This window comes from Rutilus rutilus (genome assembly GCF_951802725.1).
Source record: "Rutilus rutilus genome assembly, chromosome: 18".
NCBI classification, from domain to species: domain Eukaryota; kingdom Metazoa; phylum Chordata; class Actinopteri; order Cypriniformes; family Leuciscidae; genus Rutilus; species Rutilus rutilus.
This window is the reverse complement of record NC_140231.1, coordinates 31,576,674-31,598,643: the sequence shown is the minus strand read 5'-3', so window position 1 is coordinate 31,598,643 and position 21,970 is coordinate 31,576,674. Positions and strand designations below refer to the sequence as shown.

The following is a 21,970-nucleotide window of genomic DNA, read 5'->3' as shown; positions in this document are numbered from 1 at the left end:
CCACGCAGGTTTCCGTAGTGTAGTGGTTATCACGTTCGCCTCACACGCGAAAGGTCCCCGGTTCGAAACCGGGCGGAAACAATGGATATCTTTTTTTCTGCCCGTGTTTCATACAAAATGGAAAACGCGAAAATAAGAGTCGACAAAATGTGGACAAAAAAGTGACATCACCAAAGAGTTCTGAATGTCATTTAATAGTAGAAGTGGATGTACATTGTTTTTTTTTTAATGATTTTGACCCCAGTCAACTATACAATATTTTATACAGTCTTAAGACACTTGTTTGTATTTTATTATTATTATGTATTTTATATTAAATTATAATATATGTTTATTATCAAATTATTGTTATTATTATTAAAAATATATGTTTATAGAATGGTTGCGAATAATTTATGTTGTGAAATAAATATTTTATTTTTATTATTTAAAAAAAAAAAAAAAAAAAGACTTCAATGTGCTGCATTCGCACTACAACTCCCACAAGGCACTGCGCCCCGTCTCTGCTCAGGCATGAATATGTACTTCCGGCGTGGAGCCGGTCCTTTTCCTGTGCTGTTAACTTGAGTATAGCGGCGTTTCAGTCCGTCCAACTCAATCTACAGCCATCGACCGGTACCGAGCGCCGAGATGACCGAGCAGATGACCGTGAGAGGGACCCTGAAGGGCCACAACGGCTGGGTGACCCAGATCGCCACGACCCCGCAGTTTCCAGACATGATTCTGTCCGCGTCCCGAGGTGACAGATACACACAGTTTTACCGCCCAACCACAGCTGTCTGACGGGCAGTTAGCGCGAGTAACAAGTGCTGTGCTGGTACCATGGTACAGTGAGGATAATATCCGATCATAATACCATGGTCGCATACATATATATATGTATAGTGCAGCTGAATGATTACAATGTTAATTTACCATGGTATGTGTTCAAAACATGGTATTACAACGATACCATGACCCCGGTAGTACCATAGTACTTTTCAGGAGAGGAAAAGTTGTAAAGTTCTGCCTTTCTTACAAAAAAGTAACTTTACTGTGCTGGTACCGTGGTACAGTGATGGATGATAGCATGGTATTGTCATTTTTTTAATGTGTTATCGTAATGCTGAACGATTACAGCGTTCATTTACCATGGTATTTACATTATAGTCCAAGGTACTTAAACTGAAGTATGCCCATAAATATGGTATTACTGTAACACCATGGTACTTTTCAGGAGAAGAAAGCATCACAATAAAGGATGATAGTAATGCCTTCCTTACAATAAAAAAGTACTGTGGTTTTACCATGGTACAGTGATGCTGTTTTACAGTAATCCTATGGTACTTTGTTGAATTCCATGGTTCATCATGGTACTTTTGTTGTTGCACTTTATTTTAAAGTGTTTGTGATACCACAAGTATTGGATAGTATTTATTAAACGTGTTTACTGTTAGTTGCTTGTAATTATGCATATTTTACTGTTATTATATGATGTGTAAAAAAAGAAGTTTGCATTAAATGACAGTTCTGCCCTAAATGTGAGTAAGTGTTCATCTGGCATTAAACTAGTTGTATTCAAATGCATGAAATCTGGCATTAGTTATAGTTGGTTATTATTAATGAAAATGCTGTTAATGATGCGTTTTGATTTTTGAGGGATGTTTTGTTGAAATCAAGTCAATGTTTGACTACTAACTGTACCGTCCCGACAGCCCTTGCTCTAATATCTTCACTTCTCCTGCTCTTGTTCCTCTAGATAAGACCGTCATCATGTGGAAGCTGACCCGTGACGAGACCAACTACGGTATTCCTCAGCGAGCCCTGCGCGGACACTCACACTTCGTGAGCGATGTGGTCATCTCATCAGATGGTCAGTTTGCGCTGTCCGGCTCGTGGGACGGGACGCTGCGTCTGTGGGACCTCACCACGTGAGTACGAGGCTGTCGTATCGGCTGATTAAAGCTGAAAACAGCTGATGATCAGGCCAGATTATATCCTGTCAATCAAAAGGGGGCGTAAGAACGTGTCACTGTGTGTGAATAAAATCTCTCGTGTTGAATTTAAGGGCAGGTTAACTGGACAATAACGCATTGCACACTGAGTCCGAATTTTTCGTATTCGTCATTCGTTGGCTCTGAGTTGTCAAAACACCTTCATAATGCTGGCTACGGATGCGAAAAACGCAGAAAATATTTTTTTTTATGACGGACGAAAGTTTCAGAGGCAGTGTGTAAATGTGATCGACACAACGTGAGGTCGTATTTATTTATCAACATGTGAAGATTTCTGCAAGGACCTTAACCCTTTAGAACCTGAAGCTATAATAGGTGTTTTTGACTGTAAAATTCTAAAACAATGTGCTATCTTCATGTGCAAGGTGTCATCTTTTTCAGAAAAAGATAAGCTTTCAACAAATTACGGTTATTGACCATTATTGTGTGTGGTGAGTTTGTAAATAGAATTTAAACAGACAAAAATAAAAAAACGAGAATAAATTTACAGATTTTTATTTAGGAAAAAACAGAAAAAATCATGAATGAAAGAAACTAACACTTTCTATAATGAACTATAATACACACATACAAGTCTTTTTTGTGACATTGGGTTGCACAGTTTTCATTTAGGACACTTTTTTTTAATACACGCACACATACACATGCACGCACGCACACATACACATGCACGCACGCACACATACACATGCACGCACTACATGCTTAGATACGTGAAAGAGTAACGGCCATCCGCTTCCCAAGTTTCATTAAAAATCATCCCAATCCCCTCTTCTGCTGTCTAACACTTCTTTCGCCATGTATTTGTTCGTTTCTTTTATTATTTTATGCAATCCAAAACACTCTAACCTGCCGTAAATAGTTACGGTAAAATGAATACAGCTTGCTGGTGTGTGTCGGCGACGACACAGCCGGTTTTAAAGGGTTAATAACAGCTATAAAAAAATAGCGAGATCATACACTTACATTTCACACACACACAGGAGTTATCAGAATTGACTTATGTTGACTGTTAGTATGTTTGTTTGTTTGTTTGTTGGTCCTGTTTATTTTGTATTTAGCACATTTATATAGTGTCATTATTTGTGTTTGCAAAATATAAAAAATATCTGTGTTAAAGCTGGCTCTATTTGACCCTGTGAATCAGCGGTAGTTCAAGCTAGGGTTTCCAGGTCTGCGTTTTTTCCCCATCCAATAATCTCAAAGAGCTTGTGTCTTGTTTCTTCTGATATGAAACGAGTCTCAGCTTTCAATTTCTGTCCATTTTATTTTGAAATTCAAACAACAAATGGCGCTTTGACAGATCCTCAACTAAATTTCTCATTTCACTCAGCGCCTGCGTGAAGCAGGACAACGTCCCACTAGCCCTTGTTGTGGATTCTCATCCACAGACGACCGGGAAACTCTGTATATTTGTGCAGTGTGCGCATGTCAAAAAATCGATTCCGATTTGAAACTTGTGACGTATAAACGCGCACATCAACCCGATTACTTTATTTGTCGTTCATGTAAACACCGTGTTCGGATTCATCAATCGTGTTGATTTCATTCCGATTGAACCGAAAGGTGTCCATGTAAACGTAGCTACTGTCGCCTCTGGCTTGCTCAGTTATATTCAGCAATATTATTGCGCCTGCCTGCATTGGATAGCCCTCATGTTTGTGACCTTTTACTCTTCGAATGTTGTTTCAGTGGAACCACGACCCGTCGTTTTGTGGGCCACACCAAAGATGTGCTGAGCGTGGCGTTCTCCGCTGATAACCGTCAGATCGTGTCCGGCTCTCGGGACAAGACCATCAAGCTGTGGAACACCCTGGGCGTCTGCAAGTACACCATCCAGGTGAGACGAACCGTGGGTTAGTCTGGGTCAGCAGTGACATCTCAGCCTGATCACTGACTTAACCCTATAAAGCATCATATTTCAAATGCAACTTTCTAAGGCCTATAAATGACCAACATGATCAAACTGAAAAACCTGTTGCACACAATCTACTGCATGCCTTCTGTCGTACGATTGATGGCTATGACTTTTTTTTTTTAGCAAAAGTCCTTTTTTACACTTGTTTGCTGTGAACAAACATAACTTTTATATTAGTAATATTTCTAGATGAACACTTACTGGACTGAAGCAACGTAGGTTTACTTGATTATCCATATATCCATTTAAAACAAAAAATGGAGTCTCAAATATGATCATCTCTCAATCATCATTGCAATACATTCCATTATATGATTTAAAACTACTTACTAAGACATATTGGCAGATATAGACAGAGTAATAACTGATATTTATATTTATGTAAGTCTGTTATACTGTAATAAGAACCTCACTGATTTACATTACAAGCTATCAGACTTTATGGCCGTTTAAATATCAGCATCTGCACCAAACTGCATATTTTTGCTCAGTTTGAGCCTCTGAACAAAATGATACGAGCCATAAAAGCCTGATGCATCAAATATGATGCTCAACAAAAATGGTTTAAGGTTTAATTAATGGCTCCATTTAAAAAATTTTTTTTTAATTTAATATGTCAGGCTTGACGGGGTTAAATCTGTTAGCTGAGCGGATGTGTGATTGATCCACACTGAGATGTTTGTGTTGTTCCTCAGGACGAGAGTCACACTGAGTGGGTGTCCTGTGTCCGTTTCTCCCCGAACAGCAGTAACCCCATCATCGTCTCCTGCGGCTGGGACAAGATGGTGAAGGTGAGAACTAAGCAGTGTTTAGGTCAACTCATTTATATAGAGCTTTTCACAGTGCACATTGGTTTTAAGCAGCTTTACAGAAAAATATGGCTGTAATAACGGCATATTTTCAGCGTATATTTTCAGCCTTTTTTCCCTTTCGGCCAGAAACCTTTTTTCGACTGAATTTTGGTGCATCCCTTATTTATTTATTTTCTCACATCTCATATTTGTCCCTTTAGGGGCTCCACTTGAGTGACTTTTCACTGATAGTGTTTTGTTTGTTTCAGGTGTGGAATCTGGCCAACTGCAAGCTGAAGACCAATCACATCGGTCACACGGGATTCCTGAACACCGTCACGGTGTCCCCCGATGGCTCCCTCTGTGCATCTGGAGGAAAGGTCCGTTTCACTGTTTATGCTCCACTCAAAATCTATAGACCTTATGCGCCAGAGAAACGAGGGCGCCGCCATCTTTAGAATAATGTCTTTTAACTTCCGTTTTTGTGGTCACTCTGTATATTTCTATGGCATTGCTGTCCAGGTGTAATTAGGTTTTTAAGTGGATTTACTTAAAGGTGCATTAAGCAACTTTTCATGTTAAAAATACCCGTTTTTCTAACCCATGCATGCTTAAACAATTGCCTTATGGGCTGAATGAGCCCTTCTATGATCTCTGCGATTGCCTCTATAATCCTGTACAGTAAAATAAATAAGAGGGATTCGGGTCGGAATCGACTGGGCGTGATGTCATGCGCGTTCACGCTCACCTGGCTATGTCTGGCAGGTTTGTGTATTCGCCGCCATTATCCGCATCAGCGAAGACAACTCAAGCGACTTTTGCAAAAGTAGAAGATGGATTCAAAGAGACCGGCTTCTAGTTCATCCCAAACCCCAACGCAAACTCCACGTAACCGCGTGCACAACTCTGGTTGCAGTTTCGTGTGTCGCCAGAAGGGGGCATAGTTCTGCAAAAACTCAGAGACTTGCGCAATGCACCTTTAAAGTTAACGAAAGTTATCATGAGGACTGTAATGTTTAAAGCAGATGACTTAACAAATGTAAGTCGACCGGGAAGATTTTAAAACGAGCCGTTCATTAATAAACACGCAAAACGCTGTGAAAATACAGACCGGAAGTCAAAAGGCAATGAGCGCAGCGCTGAAAAGGGGCGGGGCTACATAAGGTCTATAGACAAGGGGTTTTCAAACTGGGGTCCAGTGACCCCCAGGAGACAGAGAGGGAGTTTAGTGAACAGTGGTGGAAACAATTGACAAAAATACATTAATAATTAAAAAAAAAGTTTCAAATAAATACATTTTTTATAAATGCTTTTAATTTAAATTAATAAAAACCATAAGAATCTAGCATAACAGAAACCAAATATTTGCCATTTAAAGGGATACTCCACTTTTTTCGGAAATATGCTCATTTTACATCTCCCCCAGAGTTAAACAGTTGAGTTTTACCGTTTTAGAATCCATTCAGCCGAACTCCGGGTCTGACGGTACCACTTTTAGCATAGCTTAGCACAGATCATTGATTCAGACGAGTCCAGTAGCATTTCTTTCAAAATGACCAAAGAGTTTCAATATTTTTCCTATTTAAAACTTGACTCTTCTGTAGTTAAACCGTGTACTAAGATCGACGGAAAATGAAAAGTTGCGATTTTCTAAGCCTATATGACTAGGAACTACTCTCATTCCTGCGTAATAATCAAGGAACTGTGTGGCTGTACCATGAGTGCAGCAGGCGTAGTGATATGACGCAGCGCCTGAAAATAGGTCTAATAGGTTAGACAAACTTAGTCCCGGTCACATTGGAAGAAGTTACCGAGCTGGGGACTATTTTCAGGCGCTGCGTCATATCACTACGCCTGCTGCACTCATGGTACAGCCACACAGTTCCTTGATTATTACGCCGGAATGAGAGTATAGTTCCTAGCCATATAGGCTTAGAAAATCGCAACTTTTCATTTTCCGTCGATCTTAGTACACGGTTTAACTACAGAAGAGTCAAGTTTTAAATAGGAAAAATATTGAAACTTTTTGGTCATTTTGAAAGAAATGCTACTGGACTCATCAGAATCAATGATCTGTGCTAAGCTATGCTAAAAGTGGTACCGTCAGAACCGGAGTTCGGCTGAATGGATTCTAAAACGGTAAAACTCAACTGTTTAACTCTGGGGGAGATGTAAAATGAGCTTATTTCCGAAAAAAGTGGAGTATCCCTTTAAAAAATTGTTTTATTTTTTTTATTGGGTCATTTTACATATAAAAATAAATGCATAATAAAAAATACGCGTAAAATAAATAAATGAATTCAAATAAAAAATGTATTTAAATTAATAAAAAATGCAAAGTAGCGTAACCTAAACAAAATAACAAAATATTTTACACATTTATAATATAGATTTTTTTTGTTTACAGTATAAATTGGGTCTTTATTTATGAAACTATATAGCTGCCTTTACATTTTTTGGATTGAGGTCCAATTTTAAGAGTGAGGATGATCGTTTTCAGTCGTGTTGATGAAAGACACAACGCTGCCAACTACCATTGAAGCATAACCTTTGAGGCTAATGATTGACCTTCACTTTTCTCGGGCAGTTCTGAGCCCTCGTTATGCTGGATGATGACTTTGTAAATGATGTGGAGGTTTGACGTTCCCTGTGTCTCTGTCTTCAGGATGGACAGGCCATGCTTTGGGATCTGAACGAAGGCAAGCACCTTTACACGCTGGACGGCGGTGACGTGATCAACGCTCTCTGCTTCAGCCCCAACAGATACTGGCTGTGTGCCGCCACTGGGCCGAGCATCAAGATCTGGGTACGATCAGCTTTCTGTCCTTTTCACATCAAAACATGTTCTTGGCTGGATTGGGTCAGCTTTGTGATGCTCTAATTTGTTGTAGTTTCACTCATTTTACATTAAGTATCACAACTCTGCTTCATCTATGCATGTAGTTTATGAACTTTAGTGATACTGGAGAGTCAGTCAGTCAGTATTTGGCATTTTTATATTGGCTTTATAGCGGTTTCATTCATTGAAAAACTCATAATGGTCAACTGGCGATTTAGACTGGTGATTTCAATTCATCAACATTGAAAATCATTGTAATATGTTATGAAGATGGCATTAGTAAAAGGTATTGGTAAGTTCAATTCAATTTGGTGAATGAGTTGAGTTGTCCATGTCATTTGTGTCAGCACTTAATAAAGTAATAAATCTGTAGTAAGACATTTTATACCTTAAACTCATCTTAGATCACGGAAATGACAACAACAGAAAAATGTGAAAAAAATTAAAATAGCTTGAATGTAGGCCTAACTCTACACCCTTGCTTCATTTAGTATTCGCAGCCCCATGAATATGCTAATTATCCCTGAATGTCAGTGCAACACATGTTAAATTTAAAATGTACAAGTTCTGTTTATTTTGGTGAATCGGTTACAATCGTCCATTTCATATATTGACTTTGATTTAACGATTCATTTGTGTCTCCACTGATAATCAACACTGGAAGTCATTGCAATACGTTACATTTAATTACGTTAAACAATTTTGGTAAAAAAATTGAAAAAAAAATACTCTTAACGATTAATTTGCCACCACTAAAAAAGTTAATCATATAACATATATATATATATAAACCTATAAACATATATAAATCTTATATAAAAAGATTAAATATCATACACTAATAGTCATTTAGCATAAAACTGTGCTGAAACACTGATTTTAAAAGTGATTTTTATTTGCAATAAACATTTTGAATCTACTTGAATGAATATGAAGATTAATCTTTGACTTTCAAATGGTTTTGAAATGGTTCCAGTCACTCTTCTCTCACATTACACTCTCTCTCTCTCTCTCTCTCTCTCTCTCTCTCTTTCTCTCTCTTTCTTTCTCTCTCTCTCTCTCTCTCTCTCTTTCTCTCTCTCTTTCTCTCTCTTTCTTTCTCTCGCTCTCTCTCTATCTCACTCTCTCTCTCTCTCTCTCTCTCTCGCTCTCTCTCTCTCTCTCTCTCTCTCTCTCTCTCTCTCTCTCCACAGGATCTGGAGGGAAAGATCATTGTTGATGAGCTCAGACAGGAGGTCATCACCACTAACAGCAAGGCTGAGCCGCCCCAGTGCACGTCTCTGGCCTGGTCTGCTGATGGACAGGTAAGAGCTTCACACAGGCCCTTGCACACTGAACGTGGCGCTGTTTGTTGTTTATGTGTGGAACTCAGAACGAGGAAACGAACACAACGTCGTCCTTCAAAATTAAAGGCAGGAGTTATGATTAATCACATAATATGATTGACAGCTCTAGAGTGAATGCGCTCTCTGGCTCATTACACACACACACACACACAGGGCAGAAAACGGCGGTTAATAAAGAATTTAGCGGAAAATAAAGAGAAATAATAATCGGTATGAAGAACATCATGTTCTCAGACACCAATGATAACACTTAAAATCCATTTTCTTCTCTGTTCTGAATGCTTTTCTTCTGTGTTCACACTGGTTTTCAAAACAACGCCACCTCTCTCACACTTTAGTGCAACAGCAGAGGCTCGGGAAAGCTCAGATATAACTGGACGGCTCGTTTCATCGCTGGCTGAGGGGGGGAAAAATCAACACACTAGTCGGGGAAAAAAACTTGCTTTGTCATGCTGCGATTGATCACGCCCAGTGTGAATAGCTCCATCGGGATCCATTGTTTCAATTCAAGAGCGTCACCGCGACGTACATTCACGCCGTTTAATCGCACTCGGTGTGAAAGGCCCTTTATTGTGTGTGATGAGGTTACTTTGCAGATAATCAGTATCTGTTCGGATGGTGCATCTCTGGGTGATTTGTGGCATTAGTGTATGAGTGCAGTGGATGAACTTAAATATAAACCAGTGGACAAACAAAAAGGTTATATTAATTACACTTTTTTTTTTCTTTCTTTTTTCCTCAGACTCTCTTTGCTGGATACACAGACAACCTGATCAGAGTTTGGCAGGTGACCGTCGGAACCCGATAAAGATGTCGATTCCAAGAGCAGAATACAACATGTGGAAAAATTTAATAAAAAAATAAATGATGAAATGATTAAAAGGACCTTGTCCCTGTTTTTCTTTTGTGTTAATAATGGCAGTTTGTTGTACTAAATCAGTGCAATTCAGCTGTTCTCTGTTATAAAAAACTGCATTATATTACTCATGATTTAATGCCATGTTGATCTACTTGAGGCTGTTTATGCATCAGTGTGGGCCTTTTTGTTGAACAGTTTAATTGGGTAGAAAGGAAAGGCTGGATTATGTGAATACTTCAGCAAAGCATTGACAATTTCAGATTCCTGCTGTCTGTTTCTTACATAAAATGTTGCTGATATTTCTGAGTTGAATGTCTAATTGTTTTTGTTCAGTGCTATAAAATCACACCACGTCACACTTAAACCTTTAGTATTTTAGACTCTTTTACCCTCACTTTTCTTAGTTTTTACTTGGGAAGCTGAATACATCTTATAAGAAATTTATCAGTTTAAAGTCTGATACAAATTTAAGCACCCATATGCAACTTGTAGTAAAATAAATACATTTATATCATGCAAAGGATGTGTCTATAGAAAATGCATATTAATATGCCCTTAAGGCCATTTGAAAAAGTAAAAATGGTTAAAAAATCTTAAATTCTTTACATTCAGCAAATTTTGCTTTATTGTCATTGGGAAAATGCAAGTGTAGAAGTGCTTTATGGCATAATGATATTAATGGTGACCTACTGAATGATATCCACAAAGCAATAGTACACAAATAAATAACGTTTACAAAAACCCAAACCTTTTTGAAGCGTGCAAGTACACTGTTCCCATAGTCAAGGAAAACCTAAAAATATATCAAGGAATTTGAAATCGAGATTTTCCACGATTGAAAGGTTGGTGAAAAGTCTTTTTTAAAGTTATGAAAAAAATCGAAAGTGAACATATTCTTCTTGTTATACTCGGCTATAAAATATTTAAGACTATAAATTCCTCTTAGTGAGTGCAGTAATCGACGACGGGGGGAGAAATTAATAAAAGTGATTGGGAAGCCTAACAAATGTATTAAAAAAACTGCTATATATTATATAGTATTGTACACGCTTGTATGCATTGTGTTTGATTGCACAACGCTCTCTTACTATCGTGTTGTATCGTGCACGCGCTCAGTTTGAACATCTCGTGCTAAAGCGTTGTAGCAGAAAAGAAGTGCGCAAGAGGAAACCATAACGGGGCGGGGCTTTTACAGTCCCTGACCAATCAAAGAACGTTATCATTGCTTGGTCTCTCCCAGTCATCCAGTCACAGCTTGTTTTATTCAAACGAGCTCATCCGGTGCTATAAAATTGGCCACGAGTTGGTACAGTACGCGAGAGTCCATCTTGGAAAGCGGCTGTTTCAGCGCCAATATTTTACAGTAAGCCGGTAAATTTAATTTCGCACGCTTCCCGTGTTGTGCTAAAGTATGTTTAGCGAGACTATACGTAAAACAGATTATTAGATGAAAAAGCCTGTTTTATGCGTTCTGCGTACTTGAAAACGACTCTAGACGAGATCGTGTAACGTTAGCTAGTTTAGCTTTGCATGCTGCTTTAGCTTTCTGCAAACGGCCTGAATGAATCTTTTGTTTGTTTGTTTTCAGAAGGCCGATGCGTTCATTATACGCTTCTAACACGTTTTCGCGGCTGATTTAATTTGTTTTCTGGTGCATTTTATAAGCTAAGACCTGAAATCGAGCTTTTGTCCGCTAAATCTAATGGCGTGACCGTGTTGCTAACGTTACTCTATTATTCTAGCACCGTGCCTCTTATTTCACACCGCGAGCTAACTGTTAAAACCTTAATCATTTGTAATCCAAAGGTGATCAAAAGAGACTAAAATGGCCGACGCAGAGCAGCAGTTTATGGAGACCTCCGAGAACGGGAACGAGGAGGATGTGAACGGAGCGGAGCTCACGGAGGAGGCCGCGGTGGAGGACGAGGAGAACGGAGATGGAGGACAGATCGACGCCAGCAAGGGCGAGGAAGATGCCGGGTAAGAATATCCAGAGTTTAATTGCGTTTTCATGCTTGGTGTAGACCGTGTGTTTTAAGTCGTGTTTCTTGGCGCCATGTGTCTTTGTTAATAGAGGGGGGTGGGGTGGTTTACTGCCCGGTGTTGTGCTCATTGTTGGAGATGAGGGTTGTTTGGTGTTGAAATTCACGGCAGCTGCCGTTAGATCTGCCGGTACGCGAACTAAAGTTACCGCGGTTAAATCACGAACCTGCCGTCTTAAAGGGGCAGTTCACCCTAAAATGAGTGACCATTTTCTCACCCTCAAGTTGTTCCAAATCGATGGCATTTTGAAGAATGTTGGTAATAAAGAGACTTGATGGTGAGTAAATGATTGCAATGGTGAACTATCCCCTTAAGTGGCTTATTCCTTGTATATCAATCCCTAACTATTGACACTCAGTTCTTCCGCATGGTAAAATACTTTGGCCTAGGTGTATGTGGTTGCCTGGATACGGTTCCTAATGTAGTTTGTGCACACTGGTTTGTCCAATCAGACTTTAGAATTGGCACAAGTACATTAGTCCCCGCCCACTTTAAGCAGTTTTGGATTTCTGGAAGTATTTTTCCATAGGGATTTTTTTTTTTAGTAGTCTTTAAGAGTAGCAAAAATGTAGTTTAATTTTTACAAAAGACAATGCTGTAATGAGGGAAATAACTACACTCCATGAGTCATTGAGTGACAAATTGAAATGTAAATATTGAGAAATATAGAATTCAAGGTTGTTTTTTGTGTACGAATAGAAGCAATGTTTTTTGTTTATTGCAAAATATGCATTAAAATATACAAGATGGGTTATTAGACTTGATTACATCACTCTGATTGGTGGGCATTTCTCTGCAGAATCATGGGTAATGTAGTTTTCCTACCCAGAATGCCACTGTTGAACGCAGTTATTTAAAGCAAATTTTTCTCCCTGAACCTGACTGTTGCAGTTATGGTACTATATGATGCTATGAGTTTGCTTTGTTTGTGGTTTGATGCGGAGTCTCAATAACTTTGTCTTTTTCTTTTATGCAGTAAAATGTTTGTTGGAGGACTCAGCTGGGACACCAGTAAGAAAGATCTAAAGGATTACTTCTCAAAGTTCGGCGAGGTGACGGACTGCACCATAAAGATGGATTCAAACACCGGCCGGTCACGAGGGTTTGGGTTCATCTTGTTCAAAGAAGCAGAAAGTGTGGACAAGGTATGGATGCTTTCGCTTCTCTCCAGTACAAATACTTATTAGGTGGCGGATGTTTACAACATTTTGTTTCTTTTAAAAGGTGCTACAGCAAAAGGAACACAGACTAGATGGCCGACAGATCGATCCCAAGAAAGCCATGGCCATGAAGAAAGAGCCGGTCAAGAAAATATTTGTTGGTGGCCTTAACCCTGAAACCGCAGAAGAGAAGATCCGTGAATACTTTGGGGCCTTCGGAGAGGTGAGGTTTTTACAGTTGAGCGTAAAAAAACAAAACAAAAACTTGTTTTGTCTACCAGCTTTAATGCTTTATCGCTTATGCTTGCAGATGGAAAATATTGAACTTCCAACGGATCCAAAAACAAACAAAAGGAGGGGCTTTGTTTTCATCACGTTCAAGGAAGAATCTGCTGTCAAAAAGATAGTTGAGAAGAAATACCATAACGTTAGCGGAAGCAAGGTAACGAATGGAGAGGAAGACCTTGTATGTATATTTTTATTCTCTCATACTTTTGCAATAGATGCATGGTTATGGTGGGTAAATGAAGTTGATTTGTGGGTGTGCACAGTTGCTTGATTACAACTGTTGTATTGATTTAAATCTGCTTTTTATTAGTGCATATAAGTTTTATTCGGCCTGTTACAGTCTGGCTTTGCTCTCATCCGTTTTGTCTCTGATAATCAGTGCGAGATCAAAATCGCTCAGCCCAAGGAAATCTACCAGCAGCAGCAGTACGGCGCCCGCGGAGGATTCGGAGGTCGCGGCAGGGGTCGTGGGGGTAAGAGGCGTGCTTTATGAGCGTTTCACAAATGGCAGCATTATTAAAAAAACCAGTCTGAACTTGCAACATCTGTTTCCTCAGGCCAAAACCAGAACTGGAACCAGGGATATAACAGCTACTGGAACCAGGGCTATGGGAACCAAGGCTATGGTGGTTACGGTGGCCAGCAGGGATATGGCGGTTACGGTGGCTATGGCAGCTACGACTATTCCTCCCCATATTATGGATATGGTGGTGGTTATGACTACAGTAAGTTTGCATCTTCCAGACGCTTTTATGATAATTCTTTGTTGTCCTTCCATGTTCACTCAGTTACATGTTTTTCTCAGCCCAGGGCAGCGCGAGCTACGGAAAGACACCGAGACGCGGAGGCCACCAGAGTAGCTACAAGCCATACTGATCACATGCAGAACAGGTAGCGTATGGATGTTGATTTTGTGTAAAATGTACAACCAGTGACCAGGTGTTTTGCCTTGCTTCTATCTAAGCTGCTTTACATTTGACTTGATGATTTCAAACCTGTATGTTGCCACTGACCATGTGTGTCTCCGTTTTTCCACAGGACTGACGTATTCCCAAAAACCATGAGTCTGACAGTGACGCCGACAACAGTTCACACACATGCAGACTCTTTCCTTTTACCGGACAAGATCATGACCCATTTGTACAGAACCGATAATAGGGGAAGCAAAGTCACACTTCCACATTTTTATTTTAATTTTATTTTCCTTTTGTCCACATTTCCAGAGATGGAAGTGTTATTTTTACTGTACTTTTTGGTACCTTTTTTGAATAATGTATTGTATGGTTGTATTTTACATGTCTACTGGATTTGCCACATGAGGTTCGGGAGCTGCCAGAGCTTTTGAAATAAAACGATTTTGAGTACATTTTTCTCAATGTTTCCAGATGCTTACTATGCTTATCCTGTTGTTGCATAGTGTAGGAGAGAGTCTTTTAAAAACCAGAGTCTAGTGAATGTCAGCGTTTTTGGGTAATGTCTAATAGTGACTGGAAATTTTTCCACTTTTGTTAGCTTTGATTTTAAACTGTTTTTGATTTTGCCTTTTCAGTTATATTGCTTAAGTTTGTCAATTAGTATATTTGCTAGCGACCATAGTCGCATTGCTCCTATAGTGTTTTTTGGTAGAAATAAATGACTTGTAAGTTTTTTTGGAAGTGTTCTTGTTTACTGATAACATTAATGTTAATGGTTTTAATCATGACTTTTGCTGTGACTTGACTCATTTTGGTTTCAAAAACCCTTAATTTGGCATTAGCCATCACTTTAGACCTTACATTTCTTACATTTTTACATATAAAAAATATTTTGCATGCATAGCAACTGCTAAACTATCCAACTTATTTTTCAAACAAGCATTGTGAATGTGCAATACTTCTAATTCATTAGCTAAATGGGTATTTATTGCTGAAGGAACATGCCAAACATTGGGTTTGTGATGCATATCTAAAATGGTGCAACTAATGCCAGTTTGTAGCAAAATGGTCTGCTTTTGCACAGCTCCAATAACGAAACCGCCGATACCAAAAGCCTTGCATATTCAAGTTAAAATAAGGTGGATAAAGCAACTAAGTCTTAAGGAAACTCATTTTGACTTTCTATCCATGATTTGGTTTTCAGTCTGAGGTTGTCTACTGATGTTCTAGTCTTATAATTGCTGCATTATATACTATGTATACAGTGCAACATGCAACTTTCCTATATGCATTGAATACTTTGTCTACATTTGCTAAATCTGCAGTATGTATCAAAGCACACTGTCTTGTATTGTAGCCCACAGTATTGATGACACAAGTTATCTTTTTGCGTCTTTAATTGGATTGCAATTAGATCTTTGTACTGTCTCTTAATTTGGTGTTTGGTCATATAAAACAATGTGTAAATAATATGATGGGGATATTTTACATTGAGTTTCAATTGGTTTAATCCAATGGGACTTAATGCATAAATTACATGTTTAAAATTAATCTTACTTAGATTACTTGAAGTGACTAACCCAGACTGTGCTGGTTGATATGTTACCCAGCAAACGCTAAAAGTTCCCATATTGTTCCTTTTTGGTTATTTTTGGGGAACCAAATAACGTTCTAGGAATGTTCTCTGTAGGTTTGCTTTTCTTCCTTTTTATCTTTGCAATCTAAAACGAACCTTCCCTGCTGGTTATTTATTATTTTTAGGTTTTATTTTTCTAACTGTTATGCTGAAATGTGTAATCTTTCATAAACAAAGTATATTTTGCAGATACAGTTTATTAAAACAGCTGGATTAGATCAGTCAAAACGCATTATAATTGTAAGATAAATCCAATGTATAGCTAAAAGTTTTACACCAAGGTTAAGCGTCGTATGAAAAGCATAAATCATAAATACATGGGTTTGTAACTTTTTTTTACTGCGCGCGATTCTTCCACAGAAAGATGCGCACGCGCGCTGGTGTAATTTAAAAATTAACGGTCATTTAGTTTTTGCTGACTGACTAACATTAGTTTACAAAACTTTTTATTGAATTGCTTAAGTGAGTAAATAGTGTGATTTCAGAGTCTAATTAAAGAAAACATGAAGTTAACCCGAGAAGTTTTTGTTGACTGACCAAAAGAGAATTAAATTCTCTCTAAATGAAATCTGCTCATCATATAAGCGATCGAGTCTCTTCAGAAAACTTGGTCTAAACCGCTCAATATGGATTAGTTTTATGAACTTTTTATGAACTTTTTGAAGCGTCAAAGTGGTAGTTGCATATTCTGTCAATGGAGGGACAGAAAGCTCAGATTTCATCAAGAAATATCTTCATTTGTGTCCCGAAGATGAACGAAAGTCTTGCGGGTTTGGAACAACACCATCGAGGGTGAGTAAATGAGGACATCATTTACATTTTTGGGTGAATTAACGTTATTGATAGGGTTCCCAAAAGTCTTTGTGCTTTAGACATGTTTAATTATTCACATATTTGGTTATAGAAATATTTAAATACTAGCCTATTGTTTATGACCACGTTTGCAGTTAATTCAAATATTGCGTTGTACTACATGCACAACAACACAGTTTTACTAACGTTACCAATCAAAGTTCTTTTGCAAACTAGATTCAAATGCATTCAAAAGTTCGCCCGGAAGATCCGGTTCAAAATAACGATTCAATTTGGGATTGATTCACTTGACTCGGGGGGAAAGTAAACATGTGCTGGTTGAAAGGCAAGAAGTTAAAAATTTGCATTACAAAATCAACAGATTCGTTGTGGATGGAGGGCAGTTCTGGATGTGCACAACTCAATTTCACCTACGACAGGTGAGGTTAATAAACTAAATTAGCAGACATATAATGCTGCACAGATGATGGAAAAATACGGTTCAAAATCACCAAGTTGATTGTCAAAATTTTAATGACTGAAATTAATTACTGCTGCTAGTGTTTACACAGCATCTCAAACTGACCCTTAATTTAAATTGAATGTCTGTACCATTAAAACCATAATGTTATTTGAGAACAAATTCGTTTTTGAATTGTAAACACTTTTTTTTTAATCTTGAATAAAATACACATTTCAATTGTGTGTACGAAATATATATTGTAGGCTACGTGCCACACATACCCCACGTGCAGGGTTTGAAATTAACTTTTTCACCCACTGGCCAGTTTGGCTACAAATTTTTTTAAGTTACCAGCCATTCAGAACTTCTACTAACCAAAAAAGAAGAAATTAATTAGATTAACTACACACACACACACACACACACACACACACACACACACACACACACACACACACACACACACACACACACACACACACACACACACACATGTGTGAATATATATATAGCCTATATATGTATATATATATATATATATATATATATATACACACACAGTGGTTAAAGTGGGATTTGGCAGGTTGGGGAACCCTCAAATTTTGTGTAGGTGCAACAGGGAAAAAGTACTCACTGTGGGACAACATATTCAGTATTGTGATGTAGCAATGCATTTTGGGACAAGAGTGTCACTGTGACACCAAGTATCACAATACTTATTTACTTGATATTTTAATGGTTTTATTTTTGGTCCATCTACTACACTGATATGATGACGATATGTTAATATTGCTGAAAACCACAATATGGAACCCTGTTTTTTACAAGGTAAATTCAAACATAAAAATGGCCGAAGACAACTATAACAGAAATAAATCACCACCACAATTATGTAAATTTGACATTAGCTTACTTCACCTTTGACTTTTAACTCCACTGCTACATCCACTTACTCTGGCTAGAACAGCAACTGTCAGAGGCGAACTGGGACAAAAATATTCAGCCCTGGCACTGTAGCCACACCAGCCCACATTGTGAGGTAGAGTTAGGGGGGTTCGGGGGCATGTTCCCCCGAGAAAATTTGCATTTCTCTGCAATTTAAGACTTTTGAAGGCCAAAAAATGGATAAGAGATAGCTTTAAAACCATGTCAGTAGGCATTAGATTATTTGTCAATACCTGCTCTCTCCTCATCTTCATCTTTCTTTCCCCTCCTAAAGCTGAACTTTGACTGATAGTCTTTTCATCTTCGTATTTATATTGATATCTAAATATATATGCTATTTATATGTTTTATGAATCATTTTCTTAGACAAGTTAATTTACTCAAGGCTACCAGGAAAGCTGTAACCTAAGTCAGTATTGCCAATAGGAACCTTCTACAAGCTTTGGACCTTGAAAACGTCTGTTTTTAAATGTTAAAAGTAATTTGAAATAATACAAATTATAGGCTACGTTTAGTAATAATATATGCAGCTAAAGGAGTAGTAAATTTAGTAGTAAATTATGCAGTGTAGTAGTAAATATGTAGCTATAAATATACAGCTATAACGCACGTAGGTGATTTTGAATTAATATTTCATGTCGATATACAATGGTCACATAATGTTAAAACTAATCCTGCTATTGTTATCTTTGTAAGACTGCTGACCCTATAGAACAGTGGCCAGGGAAAACAGATGTCCAGCGAATATCGAACCTAAAACTAACTTTACCGCGCTCAACCAGCGTGAAAGAAATCAGACAGGAGAACCGTGACTGAGAACATAACGTCGGGAAGCGTTTTTGTGAAGGCGCTTGTGATATTACGTTTTGATTTGAAGGATTTCATACATTAATTTCTTATTCAAACAAAATCCTATCATCAAGTAATCTCCTCCCTTCCTCATTCATTCTCATCCTTTCTACCAAAAATGTCTTTTAGGTGGACAGATCAATACAGTACAAAGAACATTTAGGATGTTGGAAAATAGCAATGTATTTTCTGTTAACCAAATCGTAATCTTCGCTATTGCTTCAATGCAAATAAACAAGTGCGCCATTATTTGTTGCGTAGTGATGTGTATGCTCAAGTAAGCCAGACATGCGCAGATTCTGCGCAATACGCTGTATTTATTAAATCATGATGACTCACGAGTTGAGTAGTTGCGCTAAATCCGCGCAGATTTGGCTTACACAGACTTTAGTGAGTAAATATAGTAACACGCCGCATTTGGCGGGTGTGAATTTCAAACCCTGCCCACGTGCCACGACATCTGGGGATGCTCCTGATGAGATGATGGATGGTGTCCTGGGGGATCTCCTCCTAGACCTGGATCAGGGCATCAATGAGCCTCTGGACAGTCTTGGGTGCTACTTGATGGCATGAAGGCATTGATTTCATTAAAGAGATCGACTATTTTTGACTGTCAAAATGCCGGCGGACACACAGCTACAGTGAGTTGTTCAAAATCTTTCTTTTTAGTGAACTCTGTGTACACAAACAATGTTCTCAATGCTGGAGTTCATGTGTAGAGCCGCTGGTGATACTTCCAGCAAAGTTTCATGTTGTGTCGAACCTTCTTAGTGTTTTAAAAATAGCGATTTCGATGCTATCATAGTCGTGCCCCAAGCACTCCCATTCAAAAGGCAATTCGACCGAAAACGAAAATACGGTCAAACTTTAAAGTGGCGTTTTCATTCTAACTATGCTTTTAAACGAAAGTTTGCCTCGGGTAGATTCACAAAAAGACCCTAGGTTGCATTTTGGTGAGAGTTACCCTTTAACTGGCCCTCACGTTCCCCAGACCTGAATTCAATTGAGAACCTCTGGGACATGTTGCAAGGAGAGCTGGACAGGGCTGTGGAAGGGCAACAACCCAGCAGCAGGACGGGTATCTGCGAGGAGGAACAGGAGGAGCACTGCTAGAGCCCTACAAAATGACCTCCAGCAGGCTAGTGGTGTGCATGCTTCTGACCAAACTGTCAGAAACAGACTCCATGAGGCTGACATGAGGGCCTGATGTCCTCTGGTGGGACCTGTGCTCACAGTCACAGCACCGTATACAGCTTGATTGGTATTTGCCAGAGAACACCAGAATTGGCAGGTCTGCCATTGGCGCCCCAACGAGAGGGGAACGTGAGGGCCTTGCAGGGAGAATAACGTTCCCCACAGCATCTCCAGACTCTTTCACGTCTGTCATGTGTGCTCGGTGCGAACCTGCTCTAATTCGTGAAGAGAACGGGGTGCCAATGGCAGAACTGCCAAGTCTGGTGTTCTCTGTTCCTCCTCGCAGAGGCCGGTCCTGCTGCTGGGTTGTTGCCTTTCTGCGGTGACCGGGGACCGTTTTGATAACGTTGTCATCTGTACAAAGAAAGAAAAAAATGTTTCCGTTCGTATAGCACATGGTTGTTGTGTAAACTTACCCTGATTCTCAAATTACTTATGCTTCCTAACTGGACAGATTGATATCCATGAAGTTTAATTGACGTCTGAAAACTTGGGTAGCTGACTTGTTTTCTTTCTGCCCTATCAAGGCAATGACTTTGAAGGCAGCGTTTGTGCATGAAGGCACCTCATGGAACTGATTTTACACAGACTGTTCTGAGGTAGTGTAACAGTTTAATTATATTCAGCAAAATAGAGAGAGCTTTTTAATTACTATGAATATTTAATTACTACAATAGTAATTTCTCACTAGAAATTACACCAAAAGTGGAGAACGTTGATCAAAAACGTACATTTACACACAAAACTGACCACCAACTGAAACTTTCAGATGTCATCAGAAAGCACAGGATTGTGGGATATCAAGGGCAGTGAAGGATACATCTATGCTGCCTTCAAAAATCAATCAGATTAAGTTATTTTAGGAGACAGGAAGTGAAGCTAACGTTGGATTCGGACGTGCCTAACGCCTTCCTACCTTGCAATGCATCTTCCGAAGGCAGCATTTTTAAGATTTTGGACTCAGCCATAGTGTTATACTGTTATTATTACTATATATTTATATCCTGTACAGGCAGGAACAGTGTGGGTGAAAATGTGTTTGAAGATAAAGAACTTGATCTTTTTTTGTTATGTGCATCTCATCCTCATTTCCTTTAGAGGGCGCTAGATATCAGTGAAAGAGGTGGCCACCTAAATAAAGGCATATAAAATGCATTAATTGGTTATGATTTTAGGACTTCATTTGGTGTAATTGTGAATGAGCCATTTTCAACTTAAACACTGAGCCACTGTCACAAATTAAGACTAAAGTAAAGATTAAAGATTAGATTAAAGCAATCTAATGCAAAATAGTAAGCTTACTATAAAATATTTTTAAAAGACATTCAAGTAATTTGTAATCAACAATGGTGCAGACATTCAATTCAAATTAAGGGTCAGTTTGAGATGCTGATCCAAAACTATTAGCAAACACACGATGCAAGTCATTTCAGACATTAAAAGGAATGGTGAGAATAAACTTGGTGCTCAGAGAGATTAAAATGGAAAGTGGCGATCCTACTTTAAATTCCTTCATAATGCAAGACAGCATTAGTATGTGTTTGGGAAACTGGCTCATACTGAAGCGCAGTTAGAGCGTGTGGGTTTAGATTACTCACAGAGATGGTTAATTGTGCCAGAGAGGGCTGTCAGTCGGATCCTCACCGCCTTGTGTCATAACAAACTACCACATGCTATGATTTCAGAGTAATTTTAGGTTGAGGTAAGTTAGCCGTTAAAGAGCTGGTGCATCATCCAGAAAGCTGGACGTTTAGGAGGGAGAACAATTCATGGTCTTGAGTATGGCACTTAACGTTAAAATACTCTAAAGAGACGGTTAATGCACTTGACCTCACGGCGTTTCTCATCGCTGTGGATAAAAGCCTCTCTAAATGACCCAGTTCTGAAGTTCAGCGTTGGCCTTTGTCAGATTTCCAAGAAAGCAATGAGCACAAAAAGA

The 21,970-nt window shown here is 38.8% G+C and overlaps 2 protein-coding genes across 7 annotated transcripts; both read left to right on the top strand.

Annotated features, from left to right (window-relative positions):
- Nucleotides 1-510: 510 nt before the first annotated feature.
- On the top strand, nt 511-9,770 carry LOC311277051 (small ribosomal subunit protein RACK1-like). The gene is made up of 8 exons (XM_084387177.1): nt 511-739; nt 1,739-1,910; nt 3,687-3,834; nt 4,608-4,703; nt 4,973-5,083; nt 7,369-7,509; nt 8,736-8,846; nt 9,631-9,770. Exons 1-8 carry the CDS (start codon nt 631-633, stop codon nt 9,694-9,696), a joined length of 954 nt encoding a protein of 317 aa, XP_084243303.1. The 5' UTR covers nt 511-630; the 3' UTR covers nt 9,697-9,770.
- A 1,213-nt stretch (nt 9,771-10,983) lies between these two features.
- hnrnpabb (heterogeneous nuclear ribonucleoprotein A/Bb) lies at nt 10,984-14,886 on the top strand. 6 transcript variants are annotated; one of them, XM_084387173.1, is made up of 9 exons: nt 10,984-11,110; nt 11,554-11,727; nt 12,767-12,935; nt 13,015-13,173; nt 13,261-13,392; nt 13,618-13,711; nt 13,796-13,963; nt 14,044-14,129; nt 14,277-14,886. In XM_084387173.1, exons 2-8 carry the CDS (start codon nt 11,573-11,575, stop codon nt 14,112-14,114), a joined length of 948 nt encoding a protein of 315 aa, XP_084243299.1. In that variant the 5' UTR covers nt 10,984-11,110; nt 11,554-11,572; the 3' UTR covers nt 14,115-14,129; nt 14,277-14,886. The 6 variants fall into 6 exon arrangements, with proteins under 6 accessions (XP_084243299.1, XP_084243297.1, XP_084243295.1 ...); XM_084387171.1 differs by having other exon boundaries at nt 10,994-11,110; nt 13,261-13,416; XM_084387174.1 differs by having other exon boundaries at nt 11,018-11,118.
- Nucleotides 14,887-21,970: the final 7,084 nt, after the last annotated feature.

What these genes read in the sequence shown, in the direction of transcription:
- LOC311277051 (XM_084387177.1), top strand. Translation starts at nt 631, where the DNA reads ATGACCGAGCAGATGACCGTGAGAGGGACCCTGAAGGGCCACAACGGC. An exon ending in TCTGCAAGTACACCATCCAG is followed by an intron (nt 3,835 to 4,607) that starts GTGAGACGAACC and finishes GTTGTTCCTCAG; the next exon opens with GACGAGAGTCACACTGAGTG. An exon ending in TCTGTGCATCTGGAGGAAAG is followed by an intron (nt 5,084 to 7,368) that starts GTCCGTTTCACT and finishes CTCTGTCTTCAG; the next exon opens with GATGGACAGGCCATGCTTTG.
- hnrnpabb (XM_084387169.1), top strand. Translation starts at nt 11,573, where the DNA reads ATGGCCGACGCAGAGCAGCAGTTTATGGAGACCTCCGAGAACGGGAAC. An exon ending in TCGCGGCAGGGGTCGTGGGG is followed by an intron (nt 13,712 to 13,795) that starts GTAAGAGGCGTG and finishes CTGTTTCCTCAG; the next exon opens with GCCAAAACCAGAACTGGAAC. An exon ending in TGGTGGTGGTTATGACTACA is followed by an intron (nt 13,964 to 14,043) that starts GTAAGTTTGCAT and finishes TGTTTTTCTCAG; the next exon opens with CCCAGGGCAGCGCGAGCTAC.